We start from the raw sequence: 25,436 nt of genomic DNA, 5'->3' as shown, positions 1-25,436 counted from the left end.
ATAGTTTAAGAAAACCCAGTATCCCCAAATCCAAACTTTGAAAACAAGCTAACCAGGTAGCAGTTACACACAAAGATGCCTCTACTTACAAAAGCCTTCACCGGAGTTTTCTTTTATCCGCCATCGACTCCCTTACACTATTCTTACTGTGTTTCAGAAAGCTATTTACAAAGCAATTTACAAAGGAGTCTGTCTACTTTATAAAGGCGATTTTTAAAATATCACCCGTCATCCCAGCGTTAACAGTGTCACCATTCTGCTTTAATGCCCCGCCATGTAACACCTTATGTATACAAGATGCATATTATCGTAGTATGCCAAGGATGGTCTATTTGGTGTGTATTGTTACAAGCTGTGTTTTACCTCCTCCCGTGACGTGAGCGGGCGTGGCCATCGGAGGCCCAGCCTCCCACGCGGAGGTGTGTCCGCTGCCGCAGCTAGTTTACAGGTCGGCCAGAACCAGCTGCAGCCCGCCCCAGGGACTCTACTTTCTTGTAGCTGCTCCGCCTCCCTAAACTTTCCACTTTGCACCGCAGTCTGTTAGGCATCTAGCTGGCTCCAGCCCCCCTCACGTTCGGCTTCAAGACGCAAAAACAAAACAAAACAAAACAAAACAAAAAACCTACAAGCCGCAGTCACGTTTCGGGGAGGAAGGCTGCCGACACTCCCCGGGGAACCAGGAGACCGAGCCCCCAGCCGTGCGGGACGGAGCGCGCTCCCGCGTGGGTGCGGCCCCTTCGGGTTCCCCGGCTCATCCTCCTGGAACTCGCCGCGGAGCACGCGCGCCCGCCCCCCTAGGCGGGGACGCGCCGCCGGGAGAAGCGCGCGGCCGCGAGCCCGGGCGCCATTTTGGTTTCTGTCTCTGGGCCGCGGCGCCGAGAACCTACGCGGTGGCTGCAGCTCCCTGCAGCCGTCCCTCTCCCGGCGACGAAGGAACCCAGGAGAAGGACACGGATGGCGCGAGACTGAGGAGGGCGGCTTCTCTCCGGGCAGCCAGAGCCGCAAAGGTGGAGCCGCGTTGGCGTCCCCCAGGCGACCAGCGCTTCGGATGCGGGCGGAGCGCGGGGGGCCGCGGCGGCGGGAGCGCGAGGCGCGGGGCCCGCGGGGCCTCATGTGAGAGCCGCGGGACCAGCCGCCCCCGGAGTCCGGGGTGGAGCGTGGGGGAAGCCGCCCGCGGCAGCAGGTAACGCGGAGGGCCGGGGCCGGAGCCTCGCGGCGGCGGCGGGAGCCGGGTAGGGTCGCGGAGGTGGGCGGGCCGGGGGCGGAGGGGGCCACGGGGACCCGAGAGTGCGCGGGCCGCCCCTCGAGAGTGCGGGGCGGGACGGGGCGCTGGAGCCCGTTTGGGGGCGTTGCCCTGCGAACCTGCTTCAAAACATGTCAACAAGGCGTGGTGCGCGCGCGGCGCCCGGCGGCAGCCTCCGCGCGACGCCACCGCCGCCGCCGCCGCCGCCGCGCCCCGGGCTCGCCGCGCCTGGCGCCCGGCTTTGTGACTCGGCGGGGCCTGGTGACCGACACCCTAGAGCTCGCGCTCGGCCTGGCTTTGAGAGATGAGAGACATTAAGATGCCAAAACAGACCGCCCGGGGTAGGGCGGCAGACAAGTCTGGGAAAGCCAATTCGAGGAGGTGGCGCGGGAGGAGGGCAAACCTCGGACGCGCGTAGCCAAGTGGAAAAGTTGGTCAACTTGGAATGAGCAGCTTTGCCCCTGCTTTGAGCGAGAGTAGCTCTTTTAGATGAAGTTGCAGACAGGGATCAGGAAAAAGCCTATTAAGTGATTGGCCTGCATCACCGTGCTTAGAGATAAGCAGTTATTTTGTTGCTGAACGTGTCAAGTATCTCTCAGATCTTTCAGAATCTTTTTTTTCTTCTCCTGAAATCTTTATAAAAATGCCATCAACTCCCAGTATCTACAAATGATCGGTGAACCAATTTTCACCACCCCACTCTCTAATACCATCTAGTTCTGAGAGTCAGACTATTTGCACCCATTTGGTCTTTGTATTCCAGCCGAAGAATGCATGGCAATTATTAGCCAAAAGCAGAGCATAAATGGAAAGGAAATGTGATGCCAAAACAGGCTTTTTAGAGCTGAATACAAATGAGCTTTTAAAATTACTATGATCGCAGTGTACTAAAAAAACAACGAAGGGCACATAGCCAAGTGTTCTCTTAGGCTCTTCATCTGATGAACAAAGTGACTACTCCTTTCAGAGCGTATGGAAATGTGAAGAGTTAATACCATAATTCTCTGTGCTGCTCGATCAGGGTGGAGTCTTTCGTCATTCGTTTGTTTTTTTGATGCTCCATAGGAGTATCAGTCTCAGCGAATGCTTTTAGTTGAATCGATTTTTGGGAGCCTGGAAAAGTCGCATTTTGAAGTGAACTGCCAGAGTTATGAATTGGCCTAGTTTGGGTGCTCTCCTAAATCTCAGAGAGGTTGATCATCCATCTTCTCTGCACTCAAGTTCTAGTGTGAGAGGGGTTTTCACTTTAACTAAAAGTAAGAAGTCGTCCATTGATGTAAATTCTTTGCAGACTGGTAGATCCTCTAAGTTGTTTAACTTTCTTTATATCAGAGCTTCATGTGTAAATAGATTTAATAAAATACTTTTGAAGGCAGTGCAAATTTTTGCATGAATTGTCTTGGAAAAGATTTGACATTAACATTTTTTCCTAGGTGCCCACTATGATCTGATGTTTTTACACATAAATGAGGGTAATACAGAGACATTTGTATTGGCATTTGGTTTTAATTTTTTTTTGTTGTTGCTTTATATACTGTAATTCTGACATACTACAGCAGTCAAATGTGACAGTTTAAAGACTTCAGTTCAGCTAGTTAGAGACTGTTGTTTAGTTGCTAAGTCATGTCCTGCTCTTGCGACGCAGTGAACTGCAGGCTCTGTCCATGGGATTTCCCAGGCGAGAATACTGGAGTGGGTTGCCATCTCCTTTGCCAGGGTATCTTCCTGACCAGGGATTGACCCCACATCTCCTGCAGTGGCAGGTGGATTTTTTTTTTTTTTACCACTGAGCCACCAGGGAAGCCCTCTTTTTAATATGTCAGCTTTTTTTCTGTACTCCATTTGGAAAGATATTGAAATGTACTTCTATTTAAACCAAGGATGCAGTAGACAAAAGAAAGTATGTTGTTAGAACCAGCAATGTATTAGCAGAGATAATTGTGTAAATAAGGTCGTCGTTTTGTTTATGTATCTGTATGAATCGTTCCATCTTTAAATTGAATAGTTCTGGTTTTAGAAGACTTTTCTCCAGGAATAGAAGATCAACAGTCTGTAGTGAGCGGTAGAAATTATAAAAATAACTTCATTCTTTTTTGAATCTCAGTATCTCAAAATGCTGAGTAGTTTTAGGTAGTCAGAAGAGAAATTATAAACCCTGGGTAGCAAACTCTTTGTTCTTTGACCCAAATTTTGTATGCTAAAATTAAAGTACGCCTTCAGGATAAGTTAAAGCAGAAAAATGGGTCATAATGACAGTGTTATCTCAGCCTTTAGTGAGACATTATTCCTAGGAGAGTATTTTTTGTTTTAATACTAAAGATGACATTATAGACTATACATCTTTTCTCTAAACATATTTGAAAAACGTATTCTTTGTTTCGCATGTAAGTTTTAGTCTTCCATAAAACTAGCCTCTTGCTATCATCTCTCATTGTTTTCCCTTTCTCTCCCTCTGCGTAGGGGAATATGCATCATTTACTTCACTTAATGTATAGTTGGAAGTAGGAGTAATGAGGAATAGGCAGTTTATTGCGCATGTCCTTAGACCTCCTGGACTGATCTTAATGGCATGAGAGCCAGGGTCCTCTGCTTCCAGTCCTTCAGAGTTAGCTACTGGAAAGAAAGAGTCTGCACAGACGTATTTGGTTGAGAGCCATGCATGCTGTGTGTTTGTTCCACACAGGAATCAGAATTCTGATGTACTGATGTGCCAGGAGAAGGGAGTTGGAGCTACAAGCCATCCTGTGTGAAAAAGCTGTGACTCTAAATCCAAACTGTACCTGCCAGAAACTGCTCTCTAGAGACAAAAGAATCGCAGGCTCTGAACTAAATAGAGGTACCAGTGAGTGGACTGCAGTTGCCCTCATTTAGTTAGAGCCTTCAGTACTTAAATTTCCAGATAAAACAAGACCTTTTATCTGATTGCAGTGTAATTCATTGACATTAACAGGCATGTGTAAAGTTTAACAAAGCATATTGCAAAAAAAAATCATTATTTAATCCCACCACAGTTGTTATACCACAATTATGAATATAATATTATACAGTCCCACTCTTACAGTTACTATATTAATGTGGTAATCTATTTCCAGTGTGTTTTTCTCATACATGACCTTGTAGTCTCACACATTCTCATATATACTTCATGTTAAAATAAATTTAGGATCATTGTTTGCCTTCTGGCTGGAACCTCTGTTTCTACTTTAATGTTCTTAATACAAGACTACTTTCCTATACCTGAGTTCAGCAGCCATTGATGTCTCCTTTCAAAAGCCCTGCTGCTGCTGCTGCTTCTAAGTCACTTCAGTCGTGTCTGACTCTGTGCGATCCCATAGATGGCAGCCCACCAGGCTCCCCTGTCCTTGGGATTCTCCAGGCAAGAACACTGGAGTGGGTTGCCATTTCCTTCAGTTCAGTTCAGTCGCGTCTGACTCTTCGTGACCCCCATGAATCGCAGCATGCCAGGCCTCCCTGTCCATCACCAACTCCCGGAGTTCACTCAGACTCACATCCATCGAGTCAGTGATGCCATAATTCCTCACAAGATCCCAGTGTGTTTCTGTTATCCCCATTTTACAGATTGAAGCCCAGGAAGGTCAAGTAATTTGTTAATAGCCACATAAGCAGTGAGAGGGAGAGCCAGTGAGCTACTGGCTCAAACTACTATTTTACGCCATTCACTGGTGGCTCAGATGGTTAAGAATCCGTCCACAATGCGGGAGACCCCGCTTCGATCCCTGGGTTGGGAAGATCCCCTGGAGAAGGAAATGGCAACCCACTCCAGTATTCTTGCCTGTAAATTCCATTCCTGTTTTACAACACCACCAGATCCAAATGGAATGAAGGCAGTACCAATACATAGAATAAACACTCACTTGTCATTCAGAAATACAACTTGGATAAAACATTGCAACAACTAGTGAAGTGTTGGAAGAAGCAGCCACATTCCAGAGCAAACTATGCACAGAGATGAGGTTGCTCGTTTTAGGCAAAGATTGGGTCTGGTAGTAACACACATGGCAGGCTACTCACTGTGGAAAGATCTGTCAATGACTTCATTCAGATGCTCTCTGAACGTTCCTGTGGCTCCGTCTGCCGTGAATTCAGAAACTCAGATATAGTAGGTATCCTTTGATGACTTTCAAGAAATCTTGAGGAGATGTCCCTGTAAGTTCTCTTTTGTATTTCTGAATAGTTGACTGCCAGGGTCCAGCCCCGGTGGATCCAGGGAATTCGAAGGGTAGACGGCGTTGGCGAGGAAAGACTTATTGATTGATTGATATAAGATTGGATTAAGAAACAATAGTGTAGTAGGAAAATTAAGTGGAGAAAGAGGGCTGAATAACTTGGATTACGCAGAAGACCAATAAAATCCCAGACAAGGAATTTGCACCATCTACATTGGGCCACCGGTGCTCGCTTGAATATCTAAGGGTGCCTCGCCTTAGGCTCCCTTTCACGCAGGTCTTAACAGCCAGGGGAAGTAAGTAGACTTGGCGAGCCTCCGTGCCCCAGATGGGAATTCAGCCTGAAATTATAGAGGAGAGGGAGGGAAAGGGAGAAAAGGAGAGAGAGAGAGAGACACACACACACACACACAACACAAAGTTAGACAGGAATTCAGCCTGAAATTATAGAGGAGAGGGAGGGAAAGGGAGAAAAGGAGAGAGAGAGAGAGAGAGAGAGACACACACACACACACACACACACACACACACACACACACACACACACACACACACACACACACACACACACACACACACACACACACACACACACACACACACACACACACACACACACACACGGGAAACCAGTCCAGTGACTAGCTCCGTCCTCTGTTGTTCAGAAGGCCTTTTATACTTTTGATAAAACATGGAGATCAGTGGGTAACACAAAGTTAGACAGCGTTAGCAGCCCAGACTCTTATCAAAACCAGGCTTTTCTCTCTGCATACCTAATTGTATACACAAGTCTTAGGTAATTTACATCATCTTCCAGCCAAAAGGGCCAATTAACATTTTACAGCCTTTTTTCTGATAAGGGTTTGTCAACCAGAAGACTTATTTGTGTTGATCTTCCCAAAGTCTGGTGCCAGTCTCAGAAAGCACTAAATAAAGTTACATTCTTACATAGCAAGGACACAAGAGGAGTGCAGTGATATATAACAGAGAGAAAAGTAATTATCTCAAAAGTCTAGTGTTGCTAACATCAAAACTACTATATATCTTTTCCATATCCCATTTACATTGATTAACATCCTCCCAGGTGCCTAAAAGATAAAGAATGTGGAGGCCTGGCAGCAGTCATTGAGTCAACAGTGAAAACCCTCTACCAATATGATTTTTAACTCTTTAGGAAAGGCTCTGTATCTTTAAGACGCTTTTAAGCTTTGTGCCTCTCGCGGTTGGGGGGCTGGAAGCAATTCACAAGCTGTAAAAGGTCCAAGGAACCTGTTAGGCAAGCTAGAGAGTTATCAGAGGGGGTTTAACTGAAACATCCCTTTCAAATGCAGAAGACTAAAGCCATGAATTGACTTTTTTCCAGAAAATATCAGAAAAGTGGAAAAGCAGAGTACAAAAGCCGGCAGATTTTTTTTTGGGGGGTACATGCTCAGGAAATTCCAGGGGGACCCCTGAAGTCTGATCACGACCTTGCGTATGTCAGCTTCCTTCCTCATGACCTTGTCACAGGCTGGATTCCTCACACTGGCTTCCTGCAGTAGACTACAACTTTGGAAATATAAATGCATGGTTTGGTTTCAAAGCTATGATAAACTTCTTCCCCACATAGTACAGTGCAAATACACATGCTTAAAAGCACCTGCCAAAGGTGTAAGGTTGTGAAATAGCAGTTGGTCTCTACTGGTGTTTTTTTTTTTATTATTATATTTTGCTTTGACGTTCTCCCTGAATGTCTGGTCCAGTTCTCCTGCGCGTTTATGTTTTTATTTATAGGCACGTGTACAGAAATCTCGGTGATAGAAGAATGAATTTTGGATTTATGTCTGTTGAAAAGTTAAGTACAAAAAAAGAATGATGAATTTTTTTCTGAATAGGATGAAACGAGGAGGAGGAAGAGATAGTGGCCATGATTCATCAGAAGAAGGTATTGCCGAGAAATCCAAGAGACTGCGGACTGCAAGTGAGCATTCTCAGACTTGTGATTGGGGTAATCTCCTTCAGGACATTGTTCTCCAAGTATTTAAGTATCTGCCTCTTCTTGACCGGGCTCATGCTTCACAAGTTTGCCGCAACTGGAACCAGGTATTTCACATGCCTGACTTGTGGAGATGTTTTGAATTTGAACTGAATCAGCCAGCTACATCTTATTTAAAAGCTACACATCCAGAGCTGATCAAACAGATTATTAAAAGACATTCAAATCATCTACAATACGTCAGCTTCAAGGTAATACTTTAAATCATTCTTTTTAAAAATAAAGTGTATTTAGTGGCTTTTGTGGGGCCTTCCCAGGTGGCGCGAGTGGTAAAGAACCCACCTGCCAATGCCGGAGACAGACTCAGGTTTGATCCCTGGGTTGGGAAGATCCCCTGGAGGAGGGCATGGCAACACAGTCCAGTATTCTTGCCTGGAGAATCCCATGGACAGAGGAGTCTGGAGGGCTCTGGTCCATGGTTTATCAAAGAGTCGGACATGACTGAAGCAACTTAGTATATATGCATGCAGTGGCTTTTGTGTCCTAAACTGATACATTTTCCCTTGTTTTTAAACTATTGCCTTTTTAGGGAAGGTGCTTAAAGATTTAGAGTAACTGTGTACCTTAGAGGCTGTCACAAATAACCGTATTGGGCTAAATTATTCCATTTTATTGTAAATCTTAATCATTATTTTAATAATTTCTTGAAACCAGAAGCAGCCATTAAATAAAGATAAATCATATACTGAAACTGTCACGTTGAATTATTATGGACAAATTTGAGCCCAAAGAAATATATGTTAGAAGTAGAGGTTTTTATTAAAGCTTCATTTTAATAAAATAAAGTCTGAGTTTTGTTTATTGATGGCTTTGTGATAATGGAGTTCCTTAAAGAGAAAGGAGATACAAAAACTATATATTAAAAGTTTAGATGAATGTATTTTAGAGAGAAATAGAAAAAGGTACATGAAAGATGCCAAAGAAAACTATTTCTTTTCTTTGCTAGCAGGGACATACTAGAAGTTAGGCAGTAATGAGATAAGTGAAGTGAGGTTGCTCTTTGAGAGGTTCAGAGTGGTATAAAGAATCACAGTGGTGTATGTGAGCAGGCTTGTCATGTTTTGTTCTGGGGATGAATAATGAAGTGTGGATATGTTCACTAAGTCCTTAACACATCCTGTAATTACTGTTGAAGTAACACATGAATACCTTATTTGCCATATGCAGCTGATGTTAAACAGGTCAAGTTAAACCCAGATACTGCAGTGATTCTTAACCCAGAGATCCTTGCCAAAACTAAAGTCTCTCCCAAGACTGTCATTCTGTATCAGCTGGAGATTGTCTGTTTATTCTCTCATATGTGTCACAGGAGTAGGAGAGGCCTGATGTTGGGAATGGTTGGGTGTCTTAGGGCCATCTTTCCAGAAAACTGCACAAAGACACTTAGACCACCGAGTGAAGGATTGCTAGGTTTAGCAAGTCAAAATAAGGGATGCCTAGTGAATTTCAGATAATCTGTGGCTAATGGTTGGTGTAAATACCCCTTGCATCATTTAAGTAAGTAAGTAAAGTCGCTCAGTCAGGTCCAACTCTTTTTGACCCCACGGGTGGTAGCCTACCAGGCTTCTCTGTCCATGGGATTTTCCAGGCAAAGATACTGGAGTGGGTTGCCATTTCCTTCTTCTTGCATTATTTGGGATATCTAATGCTTAACTAGATGACTTGGATGTTATATCTCAACCCTAGCTGAGGGCAAGGCTAGGGGAATGGTGGGAGGATAGAACAAACGAAAATTCAGGAACTCCTCATGTGTTGTCCCTCTCTTGCCTGCCCATGAGGAAACCTGAAGAGCCTTCTCTTTGGTTTCAGTCATCTTTGAGTTGTCTAAAAGTGTTCTTATGGTAAATCCTATAACAAGTATAATACATTAATCTCCTAGGTTTAAAGACCAATTCCATCCAGTGGGTTGGCTGTTTCAGTGTTAACCTGTGGCACAGCTCAGCTGTATCCAACTTGTATAACCATCATAAAATCATTTCTCCTATAAGTTTAAGCATTTTTTTTTTTAGGGATCGTTTATTTTTCGGAGGAAATTTCTGATTTGCAAGAACACACCCCAAGATCCTTCTGAGCTCTCCTGATAATATTTGTGTTTAATTCATCACTGACTGTAGGCCAGAGAATCTTGTAGTCAGAGTTATTAATGTAAAATTGTGGTTCTTAAACTTTATGTGCATCAGAAATGCCTGGAGTACTTCTTAAGACAAGGATTGCTGGGTTCCTCCCCACCCTCACCCCCGTTTCTGATTCAGGTAGTCTGGATTGGGCGTGAGAGTGTGCGTTTCTAACAGGTTCCCTGGTGATGATGTTGCTATTGGTTCAGGACCACAGCAGTACTCAAAAGAACCACTGATATAGAGAAGCTTAGCCAAAGAGTAAAAGTAGCTCTGAAACTGTAATGTAAATTGGTGCATCAGTTTTACAGCAGGATCTCCAGAATATTTTTGAGTTAAGGTAAGGTACATCGGTCTGGAAATTAAAGAAATGATGTTACTTTTAACTGCACTGTTTAAGATGCTTTATAGCCTGGGGGACAACTTCCTTTTTTGAAAGAAGAGCTCCTTATGTCCTCAAGGAGTGTTTTGGTCCTGTTTCCCTCCCCCCAGGAAAGGTCTGTGCGGAAGAGTGTATGGCCGCAGTGTGTGGGCACTGCTCGTTTGGCTCAGGTTTTCTTTTTTTTTTTTTTAATTATTATTATTTTTTTTAGTTTTTTATTTTTTAAATTTTAAAATCTTTAATTCTTACATGCATTCCCAAACATGAACCCCCCTCCCACCTCCCTCCCCATAACATCTTTCTGGGTCATCCCCATGCACCAGCCCCAAGCATGCTGCATCCTGCGTCAGACATAGACTGGCGATTCAATTCACATGATAGTATACATGTTAGAATGTCATTCTCCCAAATCATCCCACCCTCTCCCTCTCCCTCTGAGTCCAAAAGTCCGTTATACACATCTGTGTCTCTTTCCCTGTCTTGCATACAGGGTCGTCATTGCCATCTTCCTAAATTCCATATATATGTGTTAGTATACTGTATTGGTGTTTTTCTTTCTGGCTTACTTCACTCTGTATAATCGGCTCCAGTTTCATCCATCTCATCAGAACTGATTCAAATGAATTCTTTTTAACGGCTGAGTAATACTCCATTGTGTATATGTACCTTGGCTCAGGTTTTCATGTTTGACTAGTTGGAGACCTCATTTTACTTCACATTCATGTTTCAGTTACTAACATTAATGATGAATCCCAGGTTGTGATCTACCTGAATCTCTTGAGTAAATAACTCGTTCAGTTTGTTTTAAAGCATTTGTACCGTTGGCATTGTATTTGCATGTATGATACAATCCACTACCAAATATATAATTATTTTTCAAAGATTATAAATTTATGTTTACACTAGGTTTTGTAGTCCATTTGGAATAAATCAACTTAATAGCTAAGTCCTTTTAACATTTAGTAAGTATCTTATCACGGTCAAAGTTACGTCTTGACAGTTGCCCTTGTAATTTTTCAGGGGAATTCAGAAAAGGCTGACATTGTATGTGAGGGTAGATGATTGAAAGGATAAATATTAATTCTTTAAATTATAATGCAGTAAACTAATAACTGTATTTCTTGCTTTTGTAAAGTTAAATGTACACAGAGAAGTGTGACCATATTCATGTGTAAAGGGTATTTCTTTTCCCAGGTGGACAGCAGCAAAGAATCAGCTGAAGCAGCTTGTGATATATTATCACAACTTGTGAACTGCTCTTTAAAAACACTTGGACTTATTTCAACTGCTCGGCCAAGCTTTATGGATTTACCAAAGGTATCTGCGGTTTTGTTTTTTGTTTGTTTTTTTTTTAAATTAGTTTTTACTGAGAAATCCAGGGAAACTCTACCCGTTTCTTGCACTTATAGTGGGAACATAAGAAAAGTGGTGTGTATATATTGAAAAACCAGTTACTATTTAGAATGTTAAGTCTTAAATGATTTTTTTTTCCTGTTTTTGAATCACTTTGTGCTTCTTTTTGGGTAATGTTAAAAAGTGAATGAATTTGCAGAGGATTCGATATGAAATACTGAAATAGACTAAGTAAAACTGAAATATAAGCATGTTAGAAGAAAAGAGATATATATCAATAGATGCTCTTTTTTGTACTTTCAGAGCAGATTGGTGAGATTATAATGAAAAGTAGTGCCAGTATTAAGAGCAGATAGAGCTCGCTTAGAAAATCTTTTGTTGATTGTGTAAAGATTGCTTCTTGAGCACAGTTAATATTAGTCAGTTAGGATTAATACACAGATTTTATTTAAAATTTTTTTGGTGAAATTTATATTCACAATTTTTATATTCACATATATGTTCTAACTTGCTCTTGCATGTAATTAGAAATAGTCTCTTTTTTTTTAAATCTTTAAAAAATAAAATAAAATAAAAAATAAATAAAAAATAAAATAAATAAAAAATAAAAAGGAAAGCTTTAAAAAAAAATAAAAATAAATTCCTATGATAAAAAAAAAAAGAAAAAAGAAATAGTCTCTTTCTCTAATAATAGAAAATAGTCTCTTTCTCTTAAAATAGAAAAATAAGTGTGCATTTTCAGAAAGGCACCTAATGAAGTCCCTGTGTATGTTAGCTTATATTCTGTAGGTTAGTATCCAGCAATAAATCATAAGGGTTTATCAGAATACACCACAAGCTAAAATATAGACACCCCTTTAAACACCTAATTGTTGAATTTACTAGGATGATTCAGGAAGACATACACCTCCTTTCATTGCAGCACTACACAGATAATGTGTTTTTTACAAATTGAAGATTTGTGGCAACCCTGTGTCAAACAAGTCTATTGATGTCATTTTTCCAACAGCATTTTCTCACTTCATGTCTCTGTGTCACATTTGGGTAATTCTTGCAGTATTTCAGACTTTTTCATTATATTTGTTCTGGTAGTCTGTGATCAGTGATCTTTGACATTACTGTTGCAAAAAGATTATAGCTTGCTGAAGACTTATGTGATAGCATATTGTAGCAATAAAGTATTTTTTAATTAAAGAATATACATTGTTTTTTTAAATGTAATGCTATTAACACTTAATAGACTATAGCATAGTGTAAACATTACTTTTATATGAAGTGGGAAGCCAAACTTGTGTGACTTGCTTTATTGTAATAGTCGCTTTGTTGTGGTGATCCAGAACCGGTTCCCTCATTATTTGAGTTATGTTTGTGTTACTACCTTGAGTGTATATTATAACCCAGGTTGTTCAGTAGACTGTCGGTAACAGATGTATCACAGGTTGATTTCAAAGTCTCAATAAGGTACATTTGAGATAAATTATTTCCTTGCATAAAATAAGGGAAATGGGCAAGAGTCTGCTTGTGTCAACATTTTCCGATTCTGAGGACATGAGTTCAGTCATGTGGTTCTCAAACTGAATATGCATAACAGTCATCTCTGAAACTTCTAAACTTTGGATATTTCTAGTCCCAAATTTCTTTTTCTTAAGAGCAGTCCAGATGGTTCTGATTACCATGATTCAAGGCCCTCACTCTTAGAGGCACAGAGTTACATGGTATAGTAGTGCCTTGTTTAAGCTTCACATGGGAAATGAAATCATCTGAATTGGTTTTTCTATTACTTACTGTAGTTAGAAAGCAAACATATGGTATATATAGGCTATACCATGCTACAAGGTATGTTGGATATAATTTCCTTTTTTTTTTTTAATTACTCAGGATGATCACTAGTACTAATGTTGTCCTTTGATGTCATTTTGCTTTGGGGAACCAGGGGTGCATCTGGGACTGCTTGCTTCCTTATTCAGTAAGCATAGGATGCTTATGCTCTTTTTCTTTCTTTTCCTGTTAATGGCTTTTGTAGAAGATTGAAATAGGCTGTTGATACATCTTGGAAATCCTGAGAGAACTGGAGAGATCATGAAAGAAGCGTATTTGACCAGAGCTAACTCTGAGGGAAGTGGGAAAAAGGAAGGCAGGAGATGGAGTCATGCATATACTAATGTAGTGCGATGGTAGAAGATACAGCTGAATTTGATATGGAAATCCAGTTAGGAGAAAGATGGTAGCATTTAAGTTGTTGAACAGTTACTTAACCAAAATTTAAATAGTTATTTAACCACAGTAGGAAAACGTAATTGAGGAAATGTGGCTACTAGCCGGCCCTTATCTCTTCCACTGGTGTAACGAGTCCATTGGTCATGGCTTATTAGCTCTGATTCAGAGTCCCATGCCTTGTGCTTCAGTTCTGGTTTCCCTGCAATGGTTCCTTTAGGTCAGATTCTGTGTCCAACAGGATATTATAATTATTATATAGAATATTATAAAGTATAGATTATTAATTGGTACATATGTGTTTAAAATACCTTATAATAGCTTTGACAGTAGTATAATTTAACATATTTAAAGGAGTTTTAAATTTGGAACTTTTACTTACAGTTTTTATTATTTTAGAATCAAGTTGTATATGAGCTTCCATATTCTAAATAAGTCTTATATAGCTTCTAAATTCATTGACTTTAATTTTTGATGATTATGCTAATAGCTATTACTATTTTAATGGTCATTACTGTCACCAAAAAAGAATGCAGTTCAGTGTTAAATACACTGGAGCAGGGTTTCCAGAGAAGGTGAGTGATGTGAGGTGTCTGAGAGGCATTCTCATTCAGAGTTCCACAGTTCCTCTGTTTACTGATCAGTGACTGTTGTGATTCAGAGACACCTGTCCTGAGGCTTGAAATCTTTTTTTCCCCCAGATAAAAAGGCCCTTTACAAAGATGACAGGAGGTCACCTCTCTACTATATTCCTACCATATTCCCTCAACAGAGTGAGGGGCTGCTGCTACCCCAAAACAGTTATAAATGCATCATCAGGGTTCAGATGAACTATATATGTATTATATGAAGACCCTTCAATTCTGTTTGTAAAAACTGAAGCAGTGTTTTCACTGTTTTTGTCTTTCAGTCTCACTTTATCTCTGCACTGACAGTTGTGTTTGTAAACTCCAAATCCTTGTCCTCGCTGAAGATAGATGACATGCCAGTAGACGATCCCTCGCTCAAAGTCCTAGTGGCCAACAACAGCGATACACTCAAGCTGCTGAAAATGAGCAGCTGCCCTCATGTCTCTCCAGCAGGTGCGGTGTTGTTTTGCCAGTTATTTTAGTAAAATGTGTTGTGTTTATCAAATGAAGGTGAACTAATAATTATTAACCTTGAAGGTGGGTTCATAGGATTTATTTCCTATTGCATAATATTTTTAATGTAAGCAGTAGGGTAAATTCTGTAGCATTCCTAACCTAGACATTTACTTTGAACTTTTCTAATCTTCTTGGCCGTTTGTGTCCAACCTGTGCCAGAAAATGTGTAAATTAAAAAAATAAAAGGAAGGGACGGTATGAGGTTGGTCTGAGATGGCCATTTTGGTGAAGTAGACTTTTCTCAAATCATGGTTGAGCTAATGATAGTTTTGAGTCAAAGCAATCTCACAACTGCTTTTTGTTTCATAACATAGAGAAGAGTTGTGGTGAAGTCATTACCTCACATTTTGCAAGATAACCTTTTCCAAAGTTGAGTTTTGGAGCTGAAAGCCCATCAAATGGAGGAGTAGCATTATTAAAGCTCTTTCCAGCTTTTTTTGCATAGACTTAAGCATTATTACATTATTCAGTTTGAGAGCATTTAAATTCCAAATGGTTTGTATTGTAAAATGATTATAAACCTACAGTTTGTGTTAGTCTTCACTCCTGACTTACCCTCCTATTGTTGACATCTCTCCTAAGCCTTCAGCTGTGTTATTGGGGAAATCTGTTTTGATCTCTTAACAGAATATTTCCCCCGCTTCTTGCTGTTACCGAAGCCTGGCCTTCCCCTAAGAAAATGATTCCTTGTCGGATGGACATTACTTCCTGTCCTTCCTTGTCTCCCACATGGAGGGTCTGGTTGATGGGAATGGTGAGGTCTGTCTATTGCGGTGTTTCCCTAGCTTTTTTTTGCCGCTTCTAGTGGCGATAACCTAAGTATAATTAGAAGTTAAGAAGATTGGGCTTTGGCAGTTCCTTGTTACTGTGACCTTAGTCACATTTTACTGTCCACTGTATAGAGAGTATGGTCCATGCCCCATAGCTTCGTAGTGTACAGAGTTCTTTGTCTCCTGACCTTCACTGCTCTCTGCTTTTTACTCACATGCAGCTTTTATTTGAGTCCTAGATAATGACAGTTCTTTCTACACGTGTTTGGTCGGTATACTGTACTTTGAGGAGTACCTTTAACAAATTTCTTTCTTTCATTTCTTCATCTGGCCAACTCCAGTCCGGCCTTCAAAATTTAGTTCATGTGTCCCGCTCTTTTCCCTCTCTTGTCTGGTTTAGAACACCCACCTGCTGTTCCCAGAGCACCCTGAATGCAACTTGGAGTACTTACACACTGTATGAGAGCCTTTGGGTCTCTAGTTTCTCCGTGAAACTGAGTTCATTATTCTCTTTATCCTGGTACATCCCATGTTCGTTTATTTTTATTAAATATATATATCAATTCTCATAGTATAAGCTTGCTTGATCTTATCAAGCTTGAGTGGCATTTGGATTAGTTGTTTGGGAAAGAGAGAGCTTTCCTGTAATATTCTTTAAGAATATAAGCATAAATTTAATACTTGTGTGTATTCTTTCTGTTCATATTTTGCATATTTAGATAGTTGCTTTCTCTAAGTTGAAATTAAAGAACTGTTTTCTATGCTTTCTTCACGGAACAGTTTTTCAGTTCAATTTTTATCAAACAATTGTTCCCATTTCATACAGTCCTTAGCAGTTGTCTGTTGCCGGACCTCTGACTACCATTTGACACCAGTGACTGTTCTTTTTGTTTATTTAAAAATTTTTAATTGGAGGACTTATTTTAAACATGTTAATTGGAGGATAATTGCTTTATAGGGCTGTGTTACTTTTGTGCTGTGTAACAGCATGAATCAGCCGTAAGTATACATGTATCTACCCCCGTCTGAGCCTCCCCCAGCCCTTGCATCCCATCCGTCTGTATGACAGTTCGTGATTTTCCTCCTTCCTCTCTGATTGTTCCCACTGTTTCCTTTGCTGATTTCTCTTTTCCTTCCTTAAGTTTTGGTGTCTCCCTGTGTTTTGTACCGGGCCCTTTGTTATTTTACTCTGTAAACCCCGGGCTGTGTCATCTTCATCAGCGGCTTCAGTTGTGCTGTGTATGTGAACGCCTCCTGCTTTAGTGTTTCCGGAACTCCAAAGCTGTGTGTTGAACTGCCAGTGACCCAGTGCCTCTAGCCTGTCTCTGTGGCATGTCAGACTGATGATCGTCCTTTCCCCTTTTTGAAGTCTCTAACATCTCCCTTTTTACCATCTCAGTGAATGGCACCAGGGACCTAACAGACATCCTTGAATTCTTGTACCCTTACTTTTGACATCCCTGTAGTCACTGAGGTCTGGCGACTCCATCACTGGTAATCGGCTTTAAATCTCTGTGCAGTGGACTGAATTTGTGGTGTTCTCCTCACCTCCTGCCCTAGTTTAGTGTGATGGTGTCTGAAAATGGGTTGGGAGTTATTTGGAGAAATCTCTTCGGGATTAGTGCTTTTCTAAGAAAGAAAAGGAAAGATATCTGGTCTCTCTGCCATGTGAAGACACAGCAAGAACATAGCCATCTATAAGCCAGAGAGAGTCCTGGCCCTCGCAGAACCCAGCCTTGCTGGCTCCTTGATCTTGAACTTCCAGCTTCTAGAAATGGGAGAAATAAATGTTTATTGTTAAGCCACTCAGTCTGGTATTCTGTTAAGCAGCTGAAATTAACACACTGCCTTCCTTCATCTCTAATCTAGCTCACTGAGTACCCTTGTGAGTACCCTCTTAACTGATTTCCTAACTTGCAGCCTTGCTCTTTTCTAATTTGATTTCCATGGTAGTGCCAGAGTAATCTTTCTAAAATAGAAATTTGATTTTTTTTTTTAACCTCCAGTTTCCTTCAGAACTTCACTATGCTTTACGTAAGATCCAAACTCCTTACTGAGGCTGACAAGGTGTCCCATGTGCTCTGGTCCTTGTCTTTCTATCGGGTTTCGGTCTTTGACATACTCTCTTATTTACATATTACATGTTGTGTTCCCTTCATTTCTTAGAATGCTTGTGTTTTCGTCCATGTCTAAGTGTTTGCACAGGAAATAGCCATTAATTTTCCTTGTCTACTTGCCTTTTGCCTTCGCTTGATTCTTCTAATTCTGTAGGCCTGTGATAGTTCTGGAAAGTCTTCCCTGATTCCCTTGTTAACACTAGCAGAGTGTTCTTGTTTAATTATCTGCTGGCTTTCTGTTAGGATAAGGATGTTTTGTTCCTGTTGACTCTTCTACCATCCTAAAACCAGTTCTTAACATATAAGACACTCAGTAATTACCAGCTGAACTAATGAACATTTAGCTACTTAGTTTTCTTTCTTGTTGATAGGCCAACATTTGCCTCATAGTTCTTTTACTGTTGAATATTTAACTTGTTTCCACTATTTGCTTTGATTTAAAAAAATGAACTATTTTACACATAGTTTTACTTCTGTTAATTCCTTCCTTTGGTCAAATTAAATAAAGAAGTGGAAGAGCTAGGTCAAAGAGTTTAGATTCTTTTTTTTTTAATGTTTCTTGCTGTGTTTTTTTCCAAAATGAGTTGGATGAATTTATACACCACCACCAATGTAATAGTTTTATTGAAATGTAATTCACATATGATACAGTTCACGGTGCGTTCATCATACAGTCAATTTTAGAACACTTTTACTACCCCCAAAATGTCCTATGTCCCACTTAGCTGTCACCCTCCAAAACATTAGCCCAGCCAGTCCTAGGCGGTCCCTGCTCTACTTTCTGTCTCTGTAGATGCGCCTCTTCTGGACATTTCATGTAAATGCAATCATATGTGGTCCTTTATGACTGGCTTTCTTTCACTTAGCCTTACGTTTTCAAGGTTCATCCATATTGTAGCATGTAATAATATTTCATTTCCTTTTCTTGCCAAGTGATATTTCACTATATGAATAATAACCATATTTTTCTACTGATCAGTTGATGGATATTTGGGTTGTTTACACCTTTTGATTATTACGAATAATGCTGCTATGCAAATTTATATACAGGTTTTTGTATGGGCATATCATTTAATTTCTCTTGGGTGTATAACAGCGATTGGAACTGCTGAATCATATTGTAACTCTGGGTAGCCTTTTGAGAAACTGCTGGACTGTTTTCCAAAGCAGCTGTGCCCTTCTGCATTTCTACTAGCAGTGTTTGAGGGCTCCAAATTTTTGACCCCTTATCAACATGTATTATCTGTCTTTGATGATGGCTGTCCTGGTGAATGTAAACTGGTATCTTGCTGTGGTTTGATATGTATTTTCTTGAATTCTCAGATGTCTTTTCCTGTGCTTATTGACTATTTGTACATCTTCCTTGGACAGATGTCTACCTGGATTCTTTGCTTATGTTGTAATTAGGTTATTTGTATTATTGAATTGTAATAATGTACCAGTTTTATCTTTGTCACTGTTTTCTGTTAAATATTTAAACACTTGTAACTGTGTGTTAGTTTTCTGTTGCTGCATATTTAACAAATGCAAATTTAGCAGTTCTTCGTTAGCACCTCAGTTTAGGTGAGAGCTGGAGGCATGGCTTGAGTTTCTCTGTTCAGTCACAGAAACTCTGAATCTGACTTCTTCTGCAGCCATCTAGAGGAAACTGTTTATAGGGCTCATGTGATTAGATTAGGATCGCCTGGCTAATCTTATTTTACAGCTAACTGTGCTATTTATAGCACTACACACTCATGGGAGTGCTCACCTTATCACATGAACAGTTTTCAGAGGTTATAGCATGACATCTTGAGGACAACTTTTAGAATCATGCCTGTCACAGCTGTTTTAGTAGTTATTAAGGGATACCTCAAAGTTTCTTTCATTTGCATTTTGCTTACCATTACCCATGTGTTCATTTTCTTTTTAGATGAGTCTTCATGTGATTGCAAAGAAGAGAGATGTGTTCATGTTAACTTGGGTGATCAGGGTTTATTTCAGAGTATATATACACACCTTATGGAGAATAGAAGCGTGGCAGCTGAATAGTGAAGCACAGATGGCTTTTACTCCCTCTGGTGACTGTCTTGTACTGGTGATTCACTTTATCACTACACTGATTCCACTGCCTACATTCTCCTCCCACTACTTTGTAAAAGCTTTGGCTTACTTTGGTGACCTCTTTCTTGTCACTTTCTAGGCAGTAGGTGAGCACATGGACTTAGGAGTCACCCAGTCTGTTTGAATTCCAGCTTTGCTATCTTTAGCTAGCTGTTCAGTTCAGTTCAGTCGCTCAGTCGTGTCCCACTCTTTGCGACCCCATGAATCGCAGCATGCCAGGCCTCCCTGTCCATTACCAACTCCCAGAGTTCACACAGACTCACGTCCATCGAGTCCGTGATGCCATCCAGCCATCTCATCCTCTGTTGTCCCCTTCTCCTCCTGCCTCCAATCCCTCCCAGCATCAGAGTCTTTTCCAATGAGTCAACTCTTTGCATGAGGCGGCCAAAGTATTGGAGTTTCAGCTTTAGCATCATTCCTTCCAAAGAAATCCCAGGGTTGATCTCCTTCAGAATGGACTGGTTGGATCTCCTTGCAGTCCAAGGGACTCTCAAGAGTCTTCTCCAGCACCACAGTTCAAAAGCATCAATTCTTCGGCACTCAGCCTTCTTCACAGTCCAACACTTACATCCATACATGACCACTGCAAAAACCATAACCTTGACTAGATGGACCTTTGTTGGCAAAGTAATGTCTCTGCTTTTGAATATGCTATCTAGGTTGGTCATAACTCTTTCCAAGGAGTGTCTTTTAATTTCATGGCTTCAGTCACCATCAGCAGTGATTTTGGAGCCCCAAAAAATAAAGTCTGACACTGTTTCCACTGTTTCCCCATCTATTTCCCATGAAGTGATGGGACCAGATGCCATGATCTTCGTTTTCTGAATGTTGAGCTTTAAGCCAACATTCTCACTCTCCACTTTCACTTTCATCAAGAGGCTTTTTAGTTCCTCTTTACTTTCTGCCATAAGGGTGGTGTCATCTGCATATCTGAGGTTTTTGATATTTCTCCCGGCAATCTTGATTGCAGCTTGTGCTTCTTCCAGCCCAACATTTCTCATGATGTACTCTGCATAGAAGTTAAATAAGCAGGGTGACGATATACAGCCTTGACGTTCTCCTTTTCCTATTTGGAACCAGTCTGTTCCATGTCCAGTTCTAACTGTTGCTTCCTGACCTGCATATAGGTTTCTCAAGAGACAGGTCAGATGGTCTGGTATTCCCATCTCTTTCAGAATTTTCCACAGTTTATTGTGATCCACACAGTCAGTCTTTGGCATAGTCAGTAAAGCAGAAATAGATATTTTTCTGGAACTCTCTTGCTTTTTCGATGATCGCTGACTTGACCTTAAAATAGAAAAGATACTTATTTTTCTAGATTTTTTTTGGGGGGTGGGTACTTGTAGGATAACCTATGTAGGACCTGACATGTCATACTTGTACAATAAACAGTAGCTCATACATTTTGTGTTTTGTTTCCTATCCTTGTTTCTAAACACTGGAAAGAAGTGGCTTGAGTTTGTCATTTATGAAGTAGTATCAGGGTGTCTCTTTGGGGCAGAGTTCTTACAATAGGCCACTTCAGAGATCAGAAACCAACCTTTGGTAAAACTTGCTCCTGTTTGGGGTTTTGGGTAATTCTGAAGCATAGTGCCTGAAGTATAAGGAACCAGTTAAAGAATGGTTAAGAGCTTTCTGAGAATGTTAGAGCTTTAAAAATTATAATGTATATTTCCATTAATGTTAACTGAGCAGTTTTCGTTTCATTCATCCAGTGATATCTCAGTATTTTTTTTCTTAGAAATTTGACAAGCCTATATTAGAGGTTAAATTGTTTGCTCATTTGATGGAAATCTTTTTAAAATTTTTTCTCAGATATTTCATATTAATATAATTCATTATATCTGATTTTATCTTATTTTTTTCATTATTAGATTTTTGAATGTCAGAAAATGTCTTATAGCCTCTTTTCAGTGATCAAATAAATTTGTGTGTATGACTTTCTGCGGGTTCAATCAGTGCACCTAAACTTTTACAAGTGGTATAGCAAATGTGAAATCTTATTGTAGGACATGTACTTAATTGCATTTTCAAACAGATGATGAGCACAACTTTATAAATAATTGGGTCTTTTTTCTTCCAAGGTATCCTGTGTGTGGCTGATCAGTGTCATGGCTTACGTGAACTGGCCCTGAATTACCACTTGTTAAGTGATGAATTACTGCTGGCTTTATCTTCTGAAAAACATGTTCGATTAGAACATTTGCGCATTGATGTAGTCAGTGAGAATCCAGGACAGACTCACTTCCATACCATTCAGAAGAGCAGCTGGGATGCTTTCATCAGACATTCACCCAAAGTGAACTTAGTGATGTATTTTTTTTTATATGAAGAGGAATTTGATCCATTCTTTCGGTATGAAATACCTGCCACCCATCTTTACTTCGGGAGATCAGTAAGCAAAGATGTGCTTGGCCGTGTGGGAATGACATGCCCTAGACTAGTTGAACTAGTAGTGTGTGCTAATGGATTACGGCCACTTGATGAAGAGTTAATTCGCATTGCAGAACGTTGTAAAAATTTGTCAGCTATTGGACTAGGGGAATGTGAAGTCTCATGTAGTGCCTTTGTTGAGTTTGTGAAGATGTGTGGGGGCCGCCTGTCACAATTATCCATTATGGAAGAAGTATTAATTCCTGACCAAAAATATAGTTTGGAGCAGATTCACTGGGAAGTGTCTAAGCATCTTGGCAGAGTGTGGTTTCCAGACATGATGCCCACTTGGTAAAGGCCAGATGACCTAGGGCATGATGAACAGCACCTTAATTTTAACATACTGTATTATAATAAAAGTTTATTTCCTGTAGGTCTGATACAGTTCTTCTATTTTGTGGCACAGAAGTTTGATACCTTCGTTGAGTATATAAGGGTTGTATTTTGGAAGACCCATGGCCCAGTTTCGGTCAGAAAACTTAGTCTGTTTCTCTAATATCAATCAGATCTCAGATAATTAGAAAGTGATTCAGACCTGAAAGTAATAACCAGTAATAAAGATTAAATATTTTATAGTCTGAAGGAAACAAATCCTATACATTGTAATATCTAATAAGTACATACTAATAAGTTTTCCAAAATGTTCTCTATGCATTTTTTTTAAAGTGTAAACTTGACATTTTAGGGTCTTCAGTTATACATACACCTGTTATAAGGTGTTTAATATAGCTCAGGAAAGTGAGCGTTTTGTGAGAAAAATGTAGGATATATTGAATCTCATGAAAAAGATTGGTTGAATGTTCTAAAATGTTGCAGAGCTATTTAAAGAGGTATATGTAGTTAATTGGAACACTTAAACTGATGTCACACAGGGATTATTACAGAAAGATAATAAATAGAGCCAAGATCAAATTAAAGGAAAATAGGTGGACTAGAAGGGAGGCAATGTTTAGCTTTGTGTAAACTTTTAGGATTGCTCTATAATCTGCTAAACTATTACCAGTTCTTTTCTGTGATACATTACCATGTATGTGGTACTTGGGGCATCATATGTTAAGTAAGGAATGCTTTACTGGTTCTTCTTGGGTTTATCTTTGTTTAAACTAGTTTTGCAGCATTATACAATAATTGAAATGAGAAGCTTGTGTATTTCAACAAACCCAATTGAAATAAAGGTAGAACTTAAAAATGTTTATAAATTGTTTCCATGAAAGAATATTAGTCTCCAGTGAATTTTAGTGATAGCTCATTTTTACATTTTCAAATACATAGTTACGTAAGTAGAATTTTCAAAAAATTACAAAAGGAGCACCAATGTACAGTTCAGCATAAACAGTAAATTAAAAAAAAGCATATATTTAAGTTCATGATCACATTTTTGAGTAAATATTGCTCAGTAGACTGGAAAATTTTAATAGAAAAATGTCTGTTTTGTGATTGTTAATTTGGTTACACTGGTATTTTACATCATTTAAGTTAGGTAGCATTTTTACTACTTTCATATGAATAAGGTAATCCATACATTGTAGAAACTGTAAAAATACTCAGTTTGGGGCTATATTTAGTTTTTTAGGTATTACATAAACTTTGATTCTGAGCACTAGTGCTGGTAGACATTACCCTCCTAGGGGAAATTAGAAGTGATTTACCCCCAGTGCAATATATTAGTGCTTGAAACTTAGAAAGCACTTTGGTAGATATGGAAGCCAACAGTTTTATGAATCTATTTTTCAAATAGATTACCTTCCTAAGAATAAAAGTGATTTTCTACATAATTTGTGCTTTCAAAAGTGATGGTATTCTGACCACATATAAATGGAAGAGGCTGATCTAGATATGGAAATTAAAAGCAATTATTATATATTCCTCCCTCTTAATTAAACAGTAAAAAAGCTTGGATTGTACAAGAAATACCTATTAGTGGATAAGGCTTTTTTCTTTGAAAAACTCTGGAAAATGGATTTAACAGTATGTAATAAGTTCTACTAACCAAAGCTTTATTTGGAAATTTACTTTTTGTACAAATTATATAATGCTTGAAATACTTTTGTCACTTTATAAGCAAAATGCATAGCACTTAATTTGTTTATACTGTAAAGTATATGTTAAATGCTTTTATCAATTTGAGAATAAAGATAGTTACTAATGCTGTTGTATTAGTTTCTTAAAATTGATTTTAAAACAAGTCAGATTTATGGTTTTAGTTTCAAATCCATATTTGATGGCTGTAATGTTAAATAATGTATATGATAGGATGGTTTTTTTTAAATTGAAGATACAAGATTAGGCATTTAGAATAAGCATTTATAAAACAGACTGTTCAGAAATAGAATCCTTAGGATCCTTGTAACCAGCTAGCATTTTTAGAAACGTCTTTACATAAATCTGTACAATCAGAATATTTTCTAAACAATGTTATTTTCATCTCCTGTCTTAATGACATTCATAAAATAACTTCACTTTACCCTGGTAAATCTTAAATCTGGGCTACTAACAATATTATCAGGAAAAAACAGGCATGACTGAAGATTAAATCAATTTACTGCATTCAAAGAATTTTTTATATTTATGGAAAAGCTTAGGATAGAAGGGAAGGGTTGGTATGAAGGCGGCTCAGGCCTGAACTAGGTCCTTTAATAAGCTATAAATAAGCTCCAGGCTTCTGAGGTGGCTTAGACAGTAAAGGATCTGCCTGCAATGCCAGAGACCCTGGTTTGCTCTGTGGGTCAGAAAGATCCCCTGCAGAAGGAAATGGCTACCTGCTGCGGTATTCTTGCTTGGAGAATTCCATGGACAGAGGAGCCTGATGGGTCCCAGTCCTTGGGGTCAGAGAGAATCAGACATGACTGCAACCAACACTTTTTTCACAAGCTCTACCCTATCTTTCTATAGATTCCAGCCCAGTTTATCTGTGAAGCCGGTTAAATGTTACCAAGCAGCCAGAAAAATTTTACCCACTTGCTGATACCCAACTTTCCTTAAAGAAAAAAAGGACAGATCATATGATACATGAAAAAAGAACACAAAACCTTTTACTCTAAAGTGGATTAAGAGCTTATCCTTAGAATCATCAGTCCAGTAAAAGAATGTATGACTAAGTGTCTTGTTTTAAATAGAAACTATAGAAGGTTCGAGGAGCACGATGCTGTTTGGACAATAAAGGGTAAATATGAGGAAGATGCTGGAAACAAACTTTGGCCAACTCATTTGCTGTGAACAGGGAAAAGTATGTGTGAGGTTTGAGAACATTACTCTAAGTCCCAAATATTTAAAAGTTCAAGAGCTGTTTTCACCTTCTGACTATTCTCCTGTAGCTATAAATGATGACACTTTGTGGGTG

General features: G+C 39.6%; 1 protein-coding gene across 3 annotated transcripts; it reads left to right on the top strand.

The window, feature by feature from the left end:
* Positions 1–846: 846 nt before the first annotated feature.
* FBXL3 (F-box and leucine rich repeat protein 3) lies at positions 847–24,242 on the top strand. Of its 3 annotated transcripts, none has more exons than XM_027973501.3 (5): positions 847–1,183; positions 7,305–7,656; positions 11,156–11,278; positions 14,439–14,610; positions 21,748–24,242. In XM_027973501.3, exons 2-5 carry the CDS (start codon positions 7,306–7,308, stop codon positions 22,389–22,391), a joined length of 1,290 nt encoding a protein of 429 aa, XP_027829302.1. In that variant the 5' UTR covers positions 847–1,183; position 7,305; the 3' UTR covers positions 22,392–24,242.
* Positions 24,243–25,436: the final 1,194 nt, after the last annotated feature.

Source organism: Ovis aries, chromosome 10 (assembly GCF_016772045.2).
Source record: "Ovis aries strain OAR_USU_Benz2616 breed Rambouillet chromosome 10, ARS-UI_Ramb_v3.0, whole genome shotgun sequence".
Classification (NCBI taxonomy): Eukaryota; Metazoa; Chordata; class Mammalia; order Artiodactyla; family Bovidae; genus Ovis; species Ovis aries.
This window is presented reverse-complemented; position numbering and strand designations above follow the sequence as displayed.

Excerpts from the sequence above, each read along its gene's own strand:
- FBXL3 (XM_027973501.3), top strand. The coding sequence starts at position 7,306 with ATGAAACGAGGAGGAGGAAGAGATAGTGGCCATGATTCATCAGAAGAA. Across the intron at positions 7,657-11,155 it reads TACAATACGTCAGCTTCAAG|GTGGACAGCAGCAAAGAATC; the intron begins GTAATACTTTAA and ends TTCTTTTCCCAG. Across the intron at positions 14,611-21,747 it reads CCCTCATGTCTCTCCAGCAG|GTATCCTGTGTGTGGCTGAT; the intron begins GTGCGGTGTTGT and ends TTTTCTTCCAAG.